The sequence below is a fragment of the Lygodium microphyllum genome, chromosome 29 (genome assembly GCF_053477565.2).
Source record: "Lygodium microphyllum isolate KBCC chromosome 29, Lygodium_microphyllum_v1.1.10, whole genome shotgun sequence".
Taxonomy (NCBI): Eukaryota; Viridiplantae; Streptophyta; class Polypodiopsida; order Schizaeales; family Lygodiaceae; genus Lygodium; species Lygodium microphyllum.
Genome location: NC_141163.1, coordinates 113274421 through 113296160, shown reverse-complemented (window position 1 = coordinate 113296160; position 21740 = coordinate 113274421). Strand labels below are relative to the sequence as shown.

Below are 21740 nucleotides of genomic sequence, written 5' to 3'. Positions count from 1 at the left end.
TAGAGGTCCTAAAACTTGATCATACAAAGCATTTGTAGTTCAAAACATTTCTGCCTTTTCTGTTGCACTGTTTGTGTTTGTTGGTATCTGTATTTTAAGGACAGTGTGGAACACCTGATACTCTAGTTGTTTGTGGAATTGTGAGAAACTCCCATTTAGTATGAGTCAATTTTGCAAGTCTAGAGTTTTGAATAAGCTAAGCACACATTTTTGCACTTTGGTGTTGATGGAAGCAGGGATTTATGAGTGCTTTTGCACCCAACAATCATTATTGGATAGACAGTCCCAAATCTTGTCCACCACCTAAGATAGAGAAGCACAACTCGCCAAATGGTTGGCAAGCAACAAATGCACAAAGGCGTGATCATCATGCATCTACACACGTGAATGAGCATGGTTGGCAGAGACCAGTTTGCCATACTGATTCTTGCAAAGGTCAGGAGCTATCAAAGGATAATAGAAGGCAAGAGTACCTCACCAATGGGGCTTGTTTGCAGCAAGAATGTTTGTCTTTGTGTAAAGTGGAAACACAATCTGCAAATGGAGCCCAATTTAGGATTGATAGTTCAAGCACCAATTCAGTCAAAAATGAATGTAAAAGGCAGAGTAAAGGCAATTATCCTGAGTCACATGACAATGCTAGAAGCAAGCATGAGCTTTTACAATGTAGTGCCAGAACAAACAGCTTCAATGTGGAGTCGAAATTGCGAAATTTCGAGCAAGAAAATTTACCTTTTAGAAATTCTAATATTGAATCTTGTGATTTTAGAGGAAGGAATGTTCCGGTGCACAAAGTGAAGGGAGAAAGGTGATTCCTCTGTTTACATCCTATTTATTCAAAATTTGATTCTGTGGCACATTGCAGCAGTGACAAAGAATATTTTGTGGAACAAATCATGCAGATTAGCTGGACATGCACCAGATCGTAGACAGTTGCGATGTGACACATGTGAGCGTTTTTTTACTAGTGCAGCGGATTTGGATGCTCATTTGGGCACACATGTTAAGTGTGATGAAGAAGGGTGTACGTTTGAAGCCATTGGTAAGCTTTGTGCTAACTTCTTTGACTCCTGGCTGCAAATTTGGCTTGGATATTTTATGATAGTCAATGCTTCTTTGGTGTTGTGATGGTAGCTGATAGAGGTTGCCCAATGTGATGATGGCTACCAGGGGTGAGTAATGTGGGTTGGTTCAGTGACAGTAATAAATGCAAGATTTGTAGAAATGGCTTTATATACGTGTTTCAAGATGCTATGCATGCTTATGTTACTAGGCTCATGACTGAAACCATCATGGTTTTTTCTCTGCTATCTGGAAGGGCTCTGTTTTTATCTGAGGTGCCAAGTAGTTTCCCCGGTAGTCAAGTCTGAGATGCAGCACACAAACTGTACTCCTGTCATGACCAAAACCGGCTAAAATTTAGTGCACTAGCATGCTTAGTACATGTTATTGGGTTTGCTTATTGAGGGTTACAATGCTCCAGCTAGGACAAGTTAGTGATATACACACTAACTTGTAGTCAAGTCCGAGCTGCAGCACACAAACTGTACTCCTATCATGACCAAAACCAGCTAAAATTTAGGGCACTAGCATGCTTAGTACATATTATTGGGCTTGCTTATTGAGGGTTACAATGGTCCAGCTAGCAAAAGTTAGTGTTACTCCCCTTCGCAGTATTCAAGTCGGTCAATACTGGTAGCTCTGTACATTCATAAGTATTAGGGCACTTTATCTGGCTGTTAGCTGGTGACATCCTTCTGCTCCTGCTTGGCTGTATTTACTGCATTGTGTAGACTGCTACAGGCTGTGGCAACAGTTTGCAGCCTGTGTTTCTGCTCCAGCCACCTGTCTACTTTGCAGGTTGTAGACCAGCACGTGCCGTGTGTTCAGTAGTTTCTTGAACCTCCAGTCTCATGTACTCTCCCTGTTCTCCACTTCTGCACACCAGATATTGCTGAACAGTAGATAGGTCCCAAATAGGCAGAAGTAATTATCATTCTGGACATCTTCCACATTAGCAGCCACTCTCTTGTGTGTTTTTGCAAGTTTTCTTGAAGGACATCTATGGTAGAGCAGTGTGGCTGGGGTGGTTGTGTGGATTGGGATTGTGAGGATCATTGAAGTGATGTCCAAGACTGAGAAGACTAGCTTTCAAAAAGCGGTGACCTTGATGATCGTGACATTGTTGTTTAGACCATTGAGATCAACATAGTGATTGTGACACAGATCGTAGGACGGATTGTGACTAGGTTCCAACCACCATACCATTCTATCCTTGCTCCATCTTTTGTGGCCACCAGTCCACGATTGGCTATTAAGGCATCCCTTGTGTAGATGCCTATCATACCCTCTTGTCTTGCCTCAAATAAGTTGGGACGAGATGAACTATACTCTTGTCCGGGTTCAAAAAATGGCTGGCCCCATTATTATCATCTTCATCTCTTGCCTCAGTTTGGCACCCACATTGATGCCTAGAGTTGCTTGTTGGGGCTGACTATTGCAGCCCTTTAGTGGTTGTTCTTTTGTCAGTTTGGCCCTTCTTTCTCTTGTGTTTCTTTCCGTCTGCTCTATTCACTTTGTGTTTACTTTCTTTCTTTTTGGGGCACTCTTAACAATCTTCGATTTTGGTGCTATTTGCTCATGTTTACCAACTATTGTAGGTTTGAAATCCAAGCAATAGTTACATTGTTGCGTTTACGAGTTTTGGCCCCAAAGATTACCGCGTTTCAATTTCGAGCCTGTTGCCATTTCATTTTCTGTATTATCTCAACTCTGATTGGTGGTTGTAGTGCTTGGGATTCGTCTCTCGTAGATATTACACTTGGACTATTGCCTCAATCACTTTGCCCTTGAGCATCTTGTACACTTTCCTTCATTTACAACATTCATTCATTCACTTCAAAGTTATCATTTTTTCTCTATTTGTGTTTGTGTTTGTATTTTGTATTTTGTGTTTTGTCACGGGGATGTGAAATTTTAAGATGCTTTAATCTTTCCGATAACTTTAGATTAAGTTATTAATCAAATGTGCAAGGTTGTTTAGCATATGTGATACACATGGTAGTTATTTCATGGTAATAGGCCAAGGACCCTGAGGGTGTAGTGGGTGTTAAAGGCAAAAGTTGTGATAAGTTATGCTATCTGGGCTTTGGGGGTTAGTTGGTGTTAGTTTTGACCTAGCATAGTTGTTTGGCCAATAAGTGTCAGTGATGACAGTAGAGATTACCATTAATAAATTGATTAATACCAGTCTAAGGATTAACAGAGATTGGGGACCACTCCATGTTGCAAATGGGCCTAGCCAATTGAATTATGGATGGGCACATTTAAATTTGGGCATGGTGAGAAGGGCTGAAATTAATTTTCAAAATGATCTAATTCAAAAAGTATTAAATGGTTGAATGATATTGAAAAATGGGTTTAGAAGGCTGCCACTTGGAAAAAATTCCCATTCAAACTGAAAAAACGTTTTTGGGGGCTAGGACTCAAGTCTTTCAGTGATTTTACAGCTTGGGAGAGAGAGAGAGAGGGAGTTGCCGGTCCATTTTTTGATCAGAGAACAACAATTTGTTGTAGAAGACAGCCATCTAGAGGCTTCGATAGGTGCGGGACATCGAGGAGATACCTTTCAAGGGCTGGCAACAGCATTGCTGATTAGGTGACAGCATTTTGGAGGTGCTTGGTAGCAGGTGATTGCATTAAATGTAGGTTGGAGCAGACAGCAACTAGATTTTAGGGTTTTCTTGTGAAGAAAATCAAATTTCTATCTCATCTTGACTTTCTCTCACCTTCTCCAGTAATTTCTCTATAGATCTTAGCATTTCTCAGCTGTTCTCAGCCAAATTTGGTGGACAAAAGAAGAATCTGTGGTGTAAACCCTCAATTTTTGTAGAAATTAGGATTTGACAGCCACCTAAGGACTCGTGACAACAAGAATAGGCATCATATACTGAAATCAGCATGTGAAATTTGCGGAATCGATAGGGGTTTTAGATGCTAGGTCATCCAATGTAAATTGGGATAGTGTTTGGCTAGTTGGTTCCATTGATGCAATTCGTGGGTGAAAATCAATGGGCAATTGGCCCAACTTTCTTGTTGATTGTGTGTACAACAAGGGGCTTTCGGACAAGCAAAAGAGATTGTGGAATCTTAACTTGTAATGTGTCCCCTAGCAATTAAACATAAAGAAATACCAAAAGAGGCGCCAGTTCTAGGGCCAATGGGGTGTATATTGTCCAAGATTGTTAAGGTAATGTGTGCATTTCAGTGTATACTAAGTTATTAATTGTTGTAATTAAGTGTTTGATGATGTTTTACTACCCTTTCCGAGGAGGAAGGTTGGTTTCAAGGTTCCATTGTTGGGATACCATTAATTTTCTCAAATTGGTGGGCTTGAGGTACCTAATTGAAGGTCAAAAGCTTTGCTTTAGTACTGAAATTGTATTCAGCTGAGCATTATATCAAGAATGTTTGCAGATAGTGAGATGGGATCAAGTAAGGATGATGCCTTATAATTTGAAAATTCACAAAGTGTTGGGAAAAATGCAATGCTTGGTCTTAGACAAGGCACGAAGTATAGGCAACAAGCTGAGAATGAGGGAATTGGACAAGAGGTGGGTTCTTCTAGGTCTCTTGAAGATGATGACCAGCAAGAGGAAGAGGAATTTAATGACCAGTGTAAAGATTAGTTGAGGACAACAACTGAAATGTGAATGCAATTGGCAAATGATCCTTAGTTCATACGCTTTTTGAACCCCGTAAAAGGAGGGCACTAAAGGCAAGAAGAGAAAATTGTCTTAAAGAGCTTCGGGGCAGCAAGATGCACCGAAGGAAGAGACATTACAGTAGCATGATGTTTCAGACGTGGATAGTGAGCATAAGCAAATGATGTTAGTGGAGCAATTGATGCATATGCAAGGTCAACTTGAATGTGCTAATCTAATGTTTTTTGGATAGTAGGTCATACATGCAATTATAGTGCAACCATTTTACTTTGGGGGTGGCACTAGTTTCCATGCTATGGTGGGTTAAGGACTATGTACGGGGATGTATGGCACAACTCCTTATGGTATGTAGCAACCAATGCATGGTGTGCAAGACCAAATGTATCGTGGTATGGCTAATAAAATGCATAACCCCATGTATAGCAATGTTGCCATGATGTCAGGGCACAAAGTGACAAGTTTGGCAATGCATATATGCGGGCCACTTTGTTTGGGACCCATGGTATTAATATTGGTCATGCAAATGCTTCATATAGTATTTGAATAATGCATGCAATGTATGGGAAAATGTATCTTGGTATGGTTGGTAGTATGTAAATTCCCATGTACAATCACATTTCAATGGTTCAAGGTATGCAAACAAGAATGTTCTCTAATGCATTTGGTGCTCCTAGCATGTGAGGTATACACGAGGGGCTAGTCAATTGGATGCAATGTTGCATATTAGTGAAGTTGGAATTGCAGTAGTATGAAAGAATAACGCATTGCAATGGTTAAGGGGAAGAAAGGCCTACAACCTAGTGGAGGTTCAAGGCAAGTAAGATTGAGGTAAGTTTGCAGATGCTTCTTGGTGAAGCTTTAACATTGTTTCACCAATAGATGCAAAGTGGATGGAAGAGGATGTCTCGGTAGACCGTCCTCAGTTGTTGTAGCTTTATCTAGATGCCTTTCAATTATAGTTGAGGTCAGTCTAGGCTTAGTCAGATTCAACAGAGTAGGGGTTCGGAGTATTATCTAATGCTTAAGGGGGAGATAGCACTTGTAAAAAAATGACAAAGAGACTAGAGAGACAATAGGGTTTGCGGGGAGAAACAAAGTATCTGTACGGAAAACATTGAGAGAAGAGAAACACAAAAACACAAGAAGAAGATGGTGATGATGCACTGAATCATGCTATGAGAAGAAAAGCTAATACAACAGAGCCAAAGCTTAGAAGATAATTGCATTGATCAGGCGGTAGCACTTGTGGGGAATCTGTACATGGAAGAGAGCGAAACTCAATCCTTTGGGAGGTGGGCTATCAACTAGTCACTAGAAGGTGAAGAATAGCTATCAAGGGAGTGAATTGCAATCCTTTGATGTCGTTAGGGATGAAGTGATCACTAGGTGTTGAGGGAGCGAATTGCAATTCTGAAATACTAGAAGTGAGCTAGGATGCAAAATGCGAATGTTGATGCCTGTTGACTGTCAACTGCAAAGATAGATATGCAGATACCAGGGTGACGCTAGATGGAAAGAAGAAGATGCCTACTGGTGGAGATGCAAAATGCAAGAACTTGTTGCTAGATGTGGGAGAGATGACGCCAGGCAAGAGATGGAAGAAGGCCATAAATTGCGATTTTCTTTGATAGGGGTGTGGGCTGCAGGGGTGCGAGGAGAGAAGAGTATTGGAGTGACAGAAGAAGAGTGGAGAATGACTGACGTAGAGGTGGTGATGAATGAATGAAGTGATAGTCTATTTATAGGCACAAGCTATTTAGGATGGCGCACCACTTTGTGGGCGCCCATTGAAAAAGTCGCCAAAATGTGGATATTAATCCTTTTTGGGGTTGTCAGTGTGAAACCCTAAATGAAGTGTGTAAACTGAAAAAGTTGTTTCTCAACACCTCCTCTCAAGTCCAAAAAGGGATGAAGAAAGAAGAGCGAAGAGAGAGATGATGAAGATGTAGAGGATCTTGTAGATCCAAGGTTGCCACTTGAAAGGTAACTTGCAGTAAGAAATAGTAGACGGGATGAACTATAGAACTTGTCTCCACCTCAGGAGAGAAGCCACTAGCTTCGTAACTCCATGTTGGAAGGAATTTGAAGGTCTTGTTACCAATTCGGGGTTGAACCTTCAAGGCATTGATCTAGGTGATACCTGAAGATCCTGAGTATTATTAGGTGAAATGGTTGCTCGAAGATAGCCATCCCAAAAGGGTGAAGGGTGGGTGACGAACTTTAGGATGAGTAGTGCTCCCCTGAGGGTGGAGGTGCAGGGCCCCCCTCTGAAGCCAAGGAAGAAGCAGGAGTCTCCTCAGAGGGCAAAAAGAGTACATCCCCCTCTACGAGAGAGAGGGAATATAAAAACTCATGGATCACGGACGTCGAATCATTTGACGGCAAAGGAAGTGCTGTTGTGCGGAAGAAGGTATTTGGGCTATCGAAGATGTCGAAGAATCCAAGAGATGGCCTTTCGAATCTGAGTAGACGAGGGTGAGGAAAGATGAGGCTTAGGTTGAGCCAATGGTGGACAATAGTCGCTGGCTCTTAGTGGAGTGGATTGCAAAGCCGAAGTAATGCAGGGTATCAAATAGCTATTGTCTCTTGAAGGACGGATTGTCTAGGAGATGATATCCAACAATCATTGTCTCTTGGAGAAGCAGATTGCAAAACCATGGGTTGTCCAGGTTGCATTCTTGAAACCCCAGAAGAGGTAGAAGCAATCTTTGTAGCACATCGTGGCAGGCATGAGGAGGAGGTGTGGTACTAGTTGATCCTCTTGTGGCTCAAAAGGGCTTAGGGCGCATGAGATGCGGCTTATTGCCTTGAGTATAAAAATTTGAAAGCTGGTGTATCTGTGGTCCAGAAGGGAGAGGTGGCACAAAGAGTGCGTATGGGTACACGTATATGCTTCAGCGGTATAGAGAGCAAAGGTCCATGGTGGCAAGTGAAACTAGTCTTTCTTCCATGAATGGGTGGTAAATCCTTGATTACAACTTAATTACAGTAGCAAACAATTAATGCAAATCTGAAAATATAAATTTACCTACTGATCTTGGACAATGGACACCTTGTTGGCCCCAAAATTGGTGTCCCTTTCGGTATTTATTTAACTTAATTGAAGAAAAAGTTGATGTACAATGGGATTCTCCCAATCCCTTTCGGTATTCCAACTCCCCTTGCTGTTCAAAATGACTAGCAAGTCTTCAATCTATTTTGCCCCTTGATTTGGGCACTTAATTGCCCCTCATCCACTTCATAGATGATGAAAATGCCCCAAATTCAATGGCTGGCTAGTCCTCCACCTGAATTTAGCTGAAATTCACCTTAAGCCCTGCAAAATCCAAGTCTCGGAGCTTCCAATTTTTGGCACACTTCCTGAGGCTGCTGCTAAACCCTAATTTTTGTTGTAAATTAGGGTTTACAACAGAGAAATTTGCAATTTCTCAACCGCCAAGGGTCCAAATACTGAGATCTTCGGAGCAAGGGTGTGAAATGATTGGGAGATGAGAGAGAAAGTTGTACAGAGAGAAAATTCAGACTTTCTTCGTGAAGAACTGAGGAAATTTGTCATTTATTGTTGTTGCTCTGTCTCAATAGCTTGTAGATGCAAAGAACTGAAGAAAATCAGTCATTTACTGCTGCTGCCTTGTCTTAACAGCTTGTAGATGCTGTCATCTGCTGTTGATTGGTCTTCTCTTGCCTATGGTTGTCTCTCAAGGTCCTTCAATGGCTGCAAATGAGACCGGCAGCATCTCCTCTCTTTCTCTTGCAGACTGAATACACTAAAAATGCTTCTCTCCAGCTTCTAAAGACGTTTTTTAGTCTTGCATGGGCATTCTTTACAAGTGGCATTCTTTCCAAATGTTTTTTTCAGCATTATCTATAATTAAATACTAATTTTCAGGTCTTTAAATATTGAAAATTAATCTAATATCTATTTCGGTGCCTTGAAAAATGATTTGATTGGCCAATAATTAAACTGGTTAGGCATCTTTCACTCTGGAGTGTCTTTGCACCATATTTGACCATCAGATTGGCGTTAGGTACCATTAAATGCCACTTCTCTAGTGTCACCAACTAACACTTATGGCCAAATGAATGATCTAGGCCAACAATTGGCACCAGATACCACCAAGTACTTGTGCGGCATAACTTATAGCAACTTTTGCATTTGATATCCGATGATTTCCTTGGGTCTTGGGCTCGTAAATTTACTTTAATCCTAGTTGCACCTCACATGTGCAACATTTACTTAATCATGTGATTAAAAATTAATCCACATATTAAGTGAGATTTCAAAAGTCCGGTGGGAGTTCCGGCGATGTTGAAAGTGAAGCTCCCAGTGTTTTGTCCATTTGCTCGTGGAGAAGTCATAGCACTAGAGTGTCAACTTGTAAAAGGGAGGGTGGGTGGGAGAGGAAGAGAAGGGCATCTTTGTCTCCTGGTGATTTAGTGGAAATAAAGGGGAAAATTACTAGATGATGTCGAATTTGCAACTTGTCTTTGCCTTCTCTGATGTAGAGGATCTTCGTGGCTTATTGACCATGTCAGAAAAATGACAAAGAGACCAGAGCGACAGTAGGGTGTGTAGGGAGAAACATAGAGTGTGTATGGCAAACATTGAGAGAGAATAGAAACTCAAAACACAAGAACACGGTGATGATGCATTGAATCATGCTATGAGAAGAAAAGCTCATACAACGGAGTCAAAGCTAAGAAGATAAATGCACTCTCTTGTTTGAATTAGGTGGTAGCACCTGTGGGGAATGTGCATAGTGAAGGAAGCGAAATGCAAATCCCTCAAGCAATGGGCTATCGAAGTAATCACTAGAAGGTGAAGGACAATTGTCGAGGGAGTGAATTGCAGTCCTCTGATGCTGTTAGGGATAAGGAAGATCACTAGATGTTCAGGGAGTGAACCACGTTTTTCAAAAGCCGAGGAGTGAGCCAGGATGCAAAACACAATTGCAAATGTCATGGATGAACAAGATGATCACCAACTGTTGAGGGAGTGAACCGCAGTCCTCAAACGCTGGAGAGTGAGCCAGGATGCAAAACGCAAATGCTAGATACCTCTTGACTGCCAAACACAAAGATGGATATCGACGCCTGTGTAGGAAGCCTAATGACAAGCTAGAGAATGACGACGCCTAGATGTGTAATGCCCTCCAAATTGCCAAACATAGATATAAGGGCGACGCAAAATGGGAAGAAGGTGATACCTGTTCGTCAAGATGCTCCGGAGATGCAAAATGCAAGAAGAACCTTGCTAGATATGGGAGAGATGACGGTAGGCAAGAGATGGTGGAAAAAGGCCACGAATTGCGATGTTCTCCGATAGGGGTGTGGGCAATAGCGGCGTGAGGATGGAAGAGTGTTGGAGTGACGAAAAAAGAGGAGTGGAGAATTATTGAAGTGATGGTGGTGACTGAAGAAGGTGGTGATGAATGAATGAAGTAACCGCCTATTCATAGACATAAGCTATCTAGAGTGACGCACCATTGTGTGGGCATCCATTGAAAAATTGGCCAAAATGTGACATAAGCCCTTTTTGGGGCTGTCAGTGCGAAACCCTAAATGAAGTGTAAACTAAGGAAGTGGTTTCTTAACACCCTCTCTCAAGCCCAAAAAGGAATGAAGAAAGAGGAGCGAAGAGAGAGACAAGAAGATGTAGAGGATCTTGTAGATCTAAGATTGCCACTTGAAAGGTAACCTGTAGTAAGAAACAATAGACGAGATGAATTGTAGAACTTGACTCCTCCGGAGAGAAGCCACTATCTTAGTAACTCCATGTTGGAAGGAATTTGAAAGTCTTGTCACCAAGTTGTGGTTGAACCTCCAAGGTCTCGATCTAGGTGGTACTTGAGGATCTTGAGTATCAATAGGTGGAATGACTGCTTGAAGATGACCATCCCAAAAGGGTAGAGTGATTGATGAAATTTAGGGGGATCTTCGTGACTCATTGAGCGCCTTTGGCTGTGATACTTGGTCAAAAAAATGATAGAGGCTAGAGAGACAATAGGGTTTGCAAGGAGAATTATAGTGTGTGTACGACAAACACTGAGAGAAGAGAAACTCAAAAACACAAGAACATGGTGATGATGCATCATGCTACGAAAAGAAAAGCTGATTACAGCGGAGCTGAAGCTCAAAATTAGGTGGTAGCACCTGTGGGAAATTTGCACAGTTAAGGAAGCGAAGCGCAATCCTCCGAGTAGTGGGCTATCGAAATAATCATGGAAGGTAAGGATAGCTGTCGAGGAAGCGAATTGCGTTTCTTTGATACTGTTAAGGATAAAGAAGGCGATCACTAATTGTTGAGGGAGCAAACCGCAGTCCTCAAATACTGGTGAGTGAGGAAGGATGCAAAACACAAATGCAAATGTCAGGGGTGAAGAAGATGATCACCAATTGTCAAGGGAGCGAACGGCAGTCCTCAAACATTGGGGAGTGAGCTAGGATGCAAAATGCAAATGCTAGATGTCTCCTAACTGCCAAACACAAAGATAGATGTTGACGTTAGTAGGTGAAAATTCATGCATGTGTAGGAAACTTGATGCCAAGCTGGAGAATGATGACGCCAAGATGTGTAAAGCCCTCCAAATTGCCAAACATAGATACGAGGGCGACGTCAGATGAGAAGAAGATGATGCTTGTTGGTTGAGATGCTCCGGAGATGCAAAATGCAAAAAGAACCTCGCTAGATGTGGGAGAGATGGTGCCAAGCAAGAGATGGTGGAAGGCGGCCACGAATTGCGATGTCCTTCGATAGGGGTGTGGCAGTAGTGGCTTGAGGGGAGAAGAGTGTTGGAGTGATGGAAGAAGAGGAGTGGAGAATGAATGAAGTGGTGGTGGTGACCGAAGAAGGTGGTGATGAATGAAAGAAGTGATTGCCTATCTACAGGCATAAGCTGTCTAACCCCTAAATGAAATGTGTAAACTGAAGAAGTCGTTTCTCTACGGTACTTTCACCAAGTCACATGGGATGGGGGATGGGGATGAGGATGGGGGGGACGGGAAAATGGGGGATGGGGGACATGGACCTAATAACGATATATTTTCTAGATACAATTGAGACACTTTATAATGAAACTAGACAAATATGATACCTTAACTAGAAACCTCCCTAAAATCATAAATGTCACATAAAAGTCTTGAAAGTTGAAACTTAACAGTTATTAAATGAACAATCAATACTCAAATTGAAGAGTACACGTGACAATGCCAAATGGTGACTTTAGTATGAGAAGTTGGTACACCAAATAAATACAAGAAACAATTAAGAGCAGAAGATTAGAAGTGATTATCAGGGATGAGTACTTGGCTGCTCACAGTAGTCATTGAAGACTACAAGAAAGTTAAATTAATACAAATTGATAAATGTCAAAAGACTCAAATGGCTAGGAACTAAGAACTGCGAATCTATAGCCTGATCATCAACTGGAAGGAGAATGCTCAATCTCATGTATGACATAATCATCCTCTTGGGGATCTCCTTGTTTGGCATGCTTTGCTTGCTGCTCTTGCTCATCCTCTTGTTGTTTCTCCCATACCACAAATGGATTTGCAGGTGTAATTGCTCTCTTTCTCCCAACAGGCGCAAATTGGCACTCACAAACACCAAGTTATTTTCCTTTTGCACACCTAAACTATTCCACTTTTTTGAAGCAATATGGGAATAGGAGCTCCATAGCTGCTCCAAACAAGAGGAGCTCACAACAGAACTGAATATACGTATAGCAAATGCTTGCAACTCAGGCCCCTTGGCTCCATAGTCCTCCCACCGTAAGGCAGCCCCAACTCTATACCTATCATCTTGTTCATCCTCACTACCATGTATGCTAGGACAAGATCTGTACCTTACAAGATTGTCTCTAATTTTGCGTCTCTTGTCAGAATTAGGCACCATCTTTCTCAAGACTTCCATCCAACCAACAACAATCTCATTATCCCTATTTTGACGACTCCCTAAAACTCAGGATCCGACACAAATGTAGCTGTATGTAGAGGAGAATAACAACTATTTCACTGTGTGACACGTGTGTATGTAACTCCTCATATCTTTGTGCCATCTCACAATCCTCATCATCATCATCAAAAGGAAAGAAAGAATGCAGCTTCTCAATTATTTTGTCCGTAGCCTCGTAGACTTTCCCAATGCATGGCTGCATACTGTCCACAAGTCTTAGCAAATGCATCATTGGCTGCATCATGGCATCAATCCGACGCACATAATCCCAAAATGAGGCATCTTTTGCACATTCAGCACATTTTATCCCTGCAGCAGTGGAAGATGATGCATTTGCACAATGCTCGTCACTAATGAAGATCTGTTGCAAAGTAGCATTGCATGTCAAGGGGACTCGTGAAGACGATGCCATGGCTTGCAAGTTGCTAGTCACTGGTGACTGCAGTGACTCATTGTCAAGTTTGTTGAAGTTTGAAGGCTGAAAGCCTGAAGCTGAGACAGAGAACTCTGCACAGTTCAAACAGCTGAGACACTAGTAACCAGTTATAATGTATCCTAATTTTACTTTTATGTCATTATTTTAAATTTTGAATTCATAACTTGTAAGTTCTTACTGTGCAACAGTCAACTGGTTACTGTGCACTGTGCAGGGCCCAGGTAGCTGCCAGCAGGGTATCTAACATTTTTACTTTTTAAAAAAATTATTTATAATTTAATAGAATATAGTTGTCAGCCTTGGGACCTGACTGCTGAAGATAATAGATTCAATAGTCCGACCAGTGACTCTACAGACTACAAGATAGCATAGGTGCAGGTTACCTGGATGCTCGAGCAGTGAAGCCTCTTCATGAGGGATGTGACACGTCACACGTGTGACGGTTAGCTACTCAGGTCAGTTGATTGACAACTGGCCATTGCAGGGGACTGGGGCAGACCGTGGTGTAGGCGACAGAAGGGACAGGTCATGACTGCAGTACGGGTCGTAGGAGAAAGGTATGGGTGCGGAAAAATGTGCTGAAAGTGATGGGTTTCAAACCCTGCCATGTGGTGTCCCCCATCGTGTCCCAAAGGGCTGTCCTCCGTCCCTACCTGTCTCGGGACGTGTCACTGTGTGACGAGGAGATGCATGGGAATGCTCGTGTTTCGAGTCATGTTGGGGTCGGTCCTGCATCCAAGTCGGGTCCTCGACGTCTCGGGCCCACATCCCTTGCATCCCTTGTAGCTTATGACTTTCACTCCACTAGTTTGTGGAAAGCTCTCGTATGTGGTGGATCTCAGATGTATTCAGCATGCATCCAAGATACTGTGTTGACAATATGTTTGCCATGAGGTTACTACTTAGTATATTAGTCACTGTGAGATGTATGCAGATGAGTATGAGTTTCACCCGGGCATTGAAACTATACTTTTGCATCAGTTCACGATCAATTGGGCATGAGCTTTTGCCTCAATTTTGAGATCAAATTTTGATCAGTTTCAGCTCAGTTTTTGATCAGTTTGAGAACCATTTACGGTCACTTTTGGGATTAGTTTTGCATCAGTTTTTGCAATTAATTTGTGATTAGTTTGAGGTCACATTTGCAACAGTTTGTGTTTAGGTTTAGATCAACAAATGATCCGATTATGCTAAGTTTTCAATGGTTTACAGCTGGTTTCATGGACATCAGCATGTTAGTAAATGCCATTGATAGTTTCAGCCATGGTTTATGTTGCGAATATGCTTTACTATGGTTGTGAAGTCAAAATAGTTGAGAAACATAAGTTATGGATACATCCAATGGGTTTTTAGTAGTAGTTTTGGGCTAATTCTTAAGATTATTTGATCTTATGTTGATTGGAAAATTTTAGCAAGGTTTGGGGCATATGGCATGGTTAGACAACAGTGGCCAATATTGTAACTGTGATGCTTTATTGAAATTCTAGTGCAATATGCTTTTGGATTGGCACTATATAATGCAATCAAGGACAATCGCAAGGATTTTGAGGCGGAGGTTTGTCACGAGGACATGAAATTTTAAGATGCTTTAATTTTGCCAATAAAATTTGATTAAGTTATTAATCAAATGTGCAAGGTTGTTTAGCACATGGCAATTATTTTATGGTAATAGGCCAAGGATCCCAAGGATGCAAGGGATCTCAAAGGCAAAAGTTGTAATAAGTTATAGTAGTTGGGTTTTGGGGGTTAGTTGGTGTTGGCTTTAACCCTAGCACAGTTGTTTGGCCAATAAGTGTCAATGGTGATACTAGAGACTAGCATTAATTAATTAATTAATTCTAGTCTAAGGGTCAACAGAGGTTGGAGACCACTCGAGGTTGCAAATGGCCTAGCCAATTTAATTATGAATGGGCATATTTAATTTTGGGTAGGGTGAGAAGGGTTGAAATTAATTTTCAGGATGATTTAATTTTGACAATTAACTAAATGAATAATGCTAAAAAATGGGTTTAGAAGGTTGCCAGTTCGCAAAAATGCCCATGCAAATTAAGAAAACGTTTTTGGAGGTTGGGTCTCAGCCATTCAACGAGTTTACAGCTTTGAGAGAGAGAGAGAGAGAAGAGAGAGAGAGAGAGAGAGAGAGAGAGAGAGAGAGAGAGAGAGAGAGAGAATTGTTGGTTCATTTTCTGATTAGAGAATAGCAATTCATTGTAGAAGACAGCTATCTGGGAGTCTCAACAAGCATAGGATAGTAGGGAGACACCTTCCAGGGGTTGGCAACAACATTGCTGATCAGGTGACAACATTTTGGAGGTGTTCGCAGTAGGTGATTATAATTAATGTAGGTTAGAGTAGGCACCAAGGAGATTTTGGGGTTTTCTCGCAAAGAAAATCAGATTTCTCTCTTATCTTAACTTCCTCTCACATTTTTCGGAAATTCTTGAAAAGATCTCAACATTTCTCAACCATTCTTCAACTTGGTGTCTATTGTCCAAGATTGTTAAGGTAATGTGTGCATTTCAGTTTATGCTAAGTTATTAATTGTTGTAATTAAGTGCTTAATCAGATTTTACCATCCTATTCGATGAGGAAGGCTGACTTTAAGGTTCCATTGTCGGGATCCTCATCTCATATGCTTTTTGAACCCCTTAAAGGAGGGCACGAAAGACAAGAAAGGGAAATTGTCTTCAAGAGCTTCAAGACAGCAAGATGCACTGAAGGAAGAGACAATACAGTAGCATGATGTTCCAATCGTGGGTAGTGAGCATAAGCAAATGATGCTAGTGGGGCAATTGATGCAAATGTAAGGCCAACTTGAAAGTGCTAATCCAATGTTTTTTGGATAGCGAGGCCAAGGCATGTATGCAATTATGGGGCAGCTATGTTACTTTGGGAGTGGCACTAGTTTCCATGCTATGGTGGCTCAGGGATTGCATAGGGGATGTATGGCACAACCCCTTATGGTATGCAGCAACCAATGCATGGTATGCAAGACCCAATGTTTCGAGGTATAGCTAATAAGATGTATAACCCCATGTGTAGCAATGTTGGCATGATGTTGGGGCACAAAGTGACAAGTTTGGCAATGCATATATGTAAGCTACTGTGTTTTAAACTCATGGTATTAACGTTGGTGATGCAAATGCTCCATATAGTGCTTGCAGGAGGAAAATTGTAGTTAGTAATACATGCAATGTATGGGGAAATATATCTTGGTATGGCTGGTGGTATGCAAATTCCCATGCATAGTTACATTTCAATGGTCCAAAGTATGCAAAAAAGAATGTTTTCTAATGCATCTGGTGCTCCTAGCATGTGAGGTCTACATGAGGGACTCGTTGACTGGATGAAATGTTGCATATTAGTTAAGTTGAGATTGTAGAAGTGTAAAAGTATAAAGTATCACAATGGTTAAGGGGAAGAAAGGCTTACAACATAGTGGAGATTCGAGGCAAGTGAGGTTGAGGTAAAGTTTCCAAATGCTTCTTGGTGATGCTTCAACATTGTTTCACCAATAGATGCAAAGTGGATGGAAGAGGATGACTCAACATACCATCCTTTGTTGTTGCAGCATTACCTAGATGCCTTTCAAATATAGCCACTCGAGTTGAGTCAGGTTTAGCAAAGTGGGAGTCCAAAGTATTGCTTGATGCTGAAGGCGAGGTAGAACTTTTCAAAAAATAACAAAGAGATTGTCATGAGGGCATGTGTCTTTGAAACCTTACTTAACATGTGCATTTAATTTTTAATCACACGGTTAAAGTAAATGTTACACATGTGAGGTGTAATTGGAGTTAGAGTAAATTTACGAGCCCAAGACTTGAGGAAATCACGGGATATCAAAAGCCAAAGTTGCTATACGTTATGTCGCACAAGTACTTTGTGGTATCCGGTGCCAATTGTTGGCCTAGGTCATTCATTTGGCCATGAGTGTCAATTGGTGACATTAGAGAAGTCATGCTTAATGGTACCTAATGCCAATTTGATGGTCAAAGATAGCACAGAGATCCTCGAGAATGGAAGTTGCCTAGCCAATCTAATTATTGGCCAATCAGATTATTTTTCTAGGTACCAAGCTATGTATTAGATTAAATTTTAGTATTTAAAGATTGAAAATTAATACTTAATTATGGATAATTCTGAAAAAAACCATTCAAGGAGCTTGCCACTTGTAAAAAATATGCATGCAAGACCAAAAAACGTGTTTAGAGGTTGGAGAGAGGCATTTTAGTGCATTCAGCCTACACGAGAGAGGGAGGAGATGTTACTGGTTTGATTTGCCTCCATTGGAGGACCTTCTGAGGCAACCAAGGGCAGGAGAATACCAATCAATAGTAGGTGACAGCATCTACAAGCTGTTGAGACAGGGCAACAGCATCAAATGACTGATTTTCTTCAGTTCTTTGTATCTACAAGCTGTTGAGATAGGGCAACGGCATTAAATAATTGTTTTTCTTCAGTTTTTTGTGAAGAAAGTTTGAATTTTCTCTCTCAGCATTCTCTCTCATCTCCTAGTCTTTCCACAGTCTTGCTCTAAAAATTACAACATTGAGATTACCAGAGGTTGAGAAATTTTAGATTTCTCTATTGTAAACCCTAATCTATAGTAGAAATCAGGGTTTAGCAGTAGCCTTGGGAAGTGCGCCAAAAATTGGAAGCTCCAAGACTTGGATTCAATTAGGTTGAAGTATTTTCAGTCAAATTTAGGTGGAGGGACTAGCAAATCAATGAATTCGAGGCATTTTTCATCTCCATCAAAGTGGGTGAAGGTCAATTGATTGCCCGAATCAAGGGGCAAATCAGATTGAAGACTTGCTGGTCATTTTGGACAACAAGGGGAGTGGGAATACTGAAAGGGATTGGAAGAATCCCATCGTGCATCAACTCTTCTTCAATTAAGTTAAAGAAATATCGAAAGGGGCACCAATTTTGGGGTCAACAGGGTGTCCATTGTCCAAGATTGAAAGTTATTTTGCATTTCTCAGTTTTGTAAAAAATGTTACTAGTGTAGCTAAGTTGTAATGAGGGAATTACCACCCATTCACGGAAGGAAGGCTAGTTTCATGGTTTTGTTGTCAGTTGCAAGCCAAAGCTTTGTGCTAGTGTTGATTTTTACTCTTAGCTGAGAAATTACAACAATATGTCTTCATACAGTGAGATGGACTTAAGCAGTGATGATGCCTCTTAGTATGAACATTCACATTGGAATGAAGGAAATACTATGCCTGACCTTGGACAAGGGCTCAAACCATGGACAACAAGAATTTGATGACCAGTTCAAGAATCGAGTTAGGACAGCAGCAAATCTATTCGATGAATAGACAAATGATCCTCAATTTACCCGAATTTTGAATTCTTTGAAGAAGGACAACAAAGGCAAGAAGAATAAGATATTCTCTACACCTTTGGAACAACAAGATGCATCGAAGATAATGCCAAACCTTTCATTTGAAGTGCCAAAGATGCTAATGAAACAAAACTGTCGGTACCTATGAGGCAAGGAATGCAAATGCAAGGCCGTTATAGAAGTGCCAATCCAATGGATTTTGGACAGCCTTGTATGCATGCTATGATGAGGTAGCGAGGATAGTTTGGTGGAAGCATGATTTTTTATGCTATGGTTGGATAAGGATCACATACGAGAATGCATGGCACAAATCCCTATGGTATGCAGCAACCAATGCATGGTGTGCATGGTCCAATGTATTCGGGTATGACTAGAAATATGCAAAACCTTATGTATGGCAGCATTGGCTTGATGCTTGGGGCACAAAGTAGCATGCTTGGTACTTCATTTGCACCTCTGAATGCTAATGGGGCTCAAGGATGAATGTTGGTAATGCAAATGCTTTGTTTGGCATTGGTTTGGATGTAAATTCGGCAAATGCACCCTTTTTGTAGTAGCCAGTGTATGACAACTTTGTTGGGTGTAAAGTCCCTTAATCTTCGTGTGTATAAACTTATATGGGTGTGAACACACCCTTATTTGTAATCTAACATATAAATACATTTTATTCTTTGTGTATCGTGACTTGCTGGTACACTCATCTTGGGATTCTCTCACTCTCACTCTCACTCTCAAGGCTACTCTTGCTCCATTTTTGACTCGCATTTCATTGTGTGCTCATCCCAACAAACTAGTATTAGAGCTGTGGCAAGAGTGTGCACGCTTCTTGAGGACAGTATGAGTCAACTTAGTGTGCATGTTCACCTTTGATTTAATCGAGGGGCAGCATGCATTCCTCTTGACCAGGTGACAGGTGAGGTTGGTCAATTGTAGCTTTTCTAGGCCAGCGTAGTAGCAGGCGTGTGCAACGGGTCAGTAGGTGTCCGTAGAAGGACCATGCGACAACTTGGCAGTTAATCGCAGGTAGGCGACAGGTCAACGACTGGCATTTTCGTCACATTTCAGGCATTTTTCGTCAATTTTTTAAATTTCTGCAATCAAGCTCCCTTCTCATTGACGGGGGTTGATACACACAAGCATAGTTCTCAAATTTGTGCATATTTGTGCTCAAAAATTCGGGGGTTTTCCTAGATTTGATGCTGTTTATACATAGTGACATTGGACCCAAACATTGCAAGAATTGTGCACATTAGCCTTGAAAATTTTGGGGCTTTTCATGTATTAGTGAAATTTTTCTTAGTTGAGCTGAATTTTGCCGACATTGGTGCACATTTGGACTTGAGAAATTTGGTGCTTTTGCAAAGTTTTGCAGAATTTGCCTATTTTATGCTCTTACGAACATGTACTAATGCAATTGTGGCAGATTGGTCAGTGAAATTTTGGGGATTTTGCTGAAATTTATGAATTTTGGTAAAATTGATGTGTGAAATGAACATTGGGGACATTGCTAAAGCAATCTTGGTGCCGTAAGTAGTGAAATTCGAGTTCATTATTTTCCACTCTTGAGATTTTGAAGAAATTGCAAAGAAATTTGGTGTTTTTTGTATATCAAAAGTGCTTTTGGGCACATATGTATACATTACACATGTTAGATAGCTCCTATTGAGTTGATGTATTGCTGAATATTCATGCTGGAGTAGTCTTAGTGATCATTTGCAGATTTGGGATTGTTGCAAATGTATTTTTGGTGATATTGCTGAAGTGGAAGTCACCTTGCAGTGGTGGATGCATGGAATGTTTGTTGAAATCTCAGTTATATTGATAAAAGTCATTCTTTCTACTGCTGTACATGTATTTGGATCAAATCTTGCTCTTATTTTCTGAAATTTTGGGTTGAAATTAGTTGAGTATTCAGCTTGTAGTTTACTATCATAAAATACAGCATTGGTACTTGGCACTTTGCTGAATAATGACCACTAATGCTTCTAGTAGCAGTGACATTTAATCCCTTCTTGAAATCAAGAGATTTGATGGGACTAGCTTTGATTTGTGAAAGGATAGGATGCAAGGCATTTTGTATCTCAAGGATTGTGATAATGCTCTCTTGGAAACCAAGCTTGCAACTATGACAATTGAGGATTGGGCTAGACTCAACAAGCCGGCCATTGCATACATTAAAATGGCTGTGTTTGATGATGTACTTACAGACATTAAGCATCTTGATAGGGCTTATGCCATATGAAAAAAATTAATGGGCACTTATGAAAATACCACTCCAATGAATCAAGTGCATCTTATGCACAAGCTTGTAAACATGGAGTTGGATGAGTCTAAATCAGCATCGAACCATTTGAGTGTTTTCACAGGGATTTTAAGTCAACTGCAAGACTTTGGTTTGGAGTCCTTCAATGATAAATTGAAGGCTATTTTGATGACTTTGCCTAATAGCCGGGAGTCTTTGGTGGTTTCATTAAGCAACAACCTTGCTTTAACCTTTGATGGTGTTAGGGCTCTATTCTCAATGAGGAGATAAGAAGAAAGTCCAGTGGAGAAAGCAGTGGTTTAGTCTATCATCTTAGAGGCGGGTTAGAGAAGAGGGGTAATTCAAGAAATAAAGGCAAAAGCAGGAGTAAAAGCAAGGGCAAACAATAGGATGTTCTTGCTATCAATGTGGGCATAAAGAGTATAAAAAGCTCGATTGTCGGCTCTACGAGAAAGAGCAAGAAGGAAAGAAACAGCAAGGAAAGAAAAAGAAGGATGGCAAGAAAGATGATGACGACTCTTCCTCAAAAGAAGATGCAAAAGCAAATGTTGCATCTAGTGTGGTCATAGAAAAACACTTTGATACTGAAGAGATACTTGTTACAGTCTCATGTAATGATGTAGATGTTATAGCAATAGCAGGTGATATGCACATCACCAAAAAGGAGGTGATTGATGCCTTACTTTCAGCTCATGATGGGTTGTCCCCAGTCATGGATAAGTGTCTACTTTCATGTTACTTCCTCTTTGTAGTCATTTTCAGAATACACTGCAAGTTGCCTAGGCAAGGTTTACTTGGGCAACAACTATGCATGTGAGATAAAGGGTGTAGGTACCATTCACATGGCCCTTAAAAACGGCCAAGAGTTGATTTTACAAGATGTCAAATATGTACCTCTTATAAAGAAAGGCCTATTGTAGTTGGATAGATTGATACAAGATAATATTTTTCTACCTTTGGTAGTGGATCTTGGAAGGTCCACAAGGGCTCTATGCTGATTGTTAAAGGTAGCAAAA

General features: G+C 40.9%; 1 protein-coding gene across 1 annotated transcript in view; it reads left to right on the top strand.

The window, feature by feature from the left end:
- NUFIP (GATA zinc finger protein) overlaps positions 1 to 21740 on the top strand; it is a 43114-nt gene that overhangs the window by 1240 nt on the left and 20134 nt on the right. The window contains exons 2-3 of the mRNA XM_087671691.1: positions 237 to 808; positions 903 to 1042. Of these exons, the coding sequence (XP_087527817.1) occupies positions 237 to 808; positions 903 to 1042 (712 nt within the window). The remainder of the gene's footprint in view (positions 1 to 236; positions 809 to 902; positions 1043 to 21740) is intronic.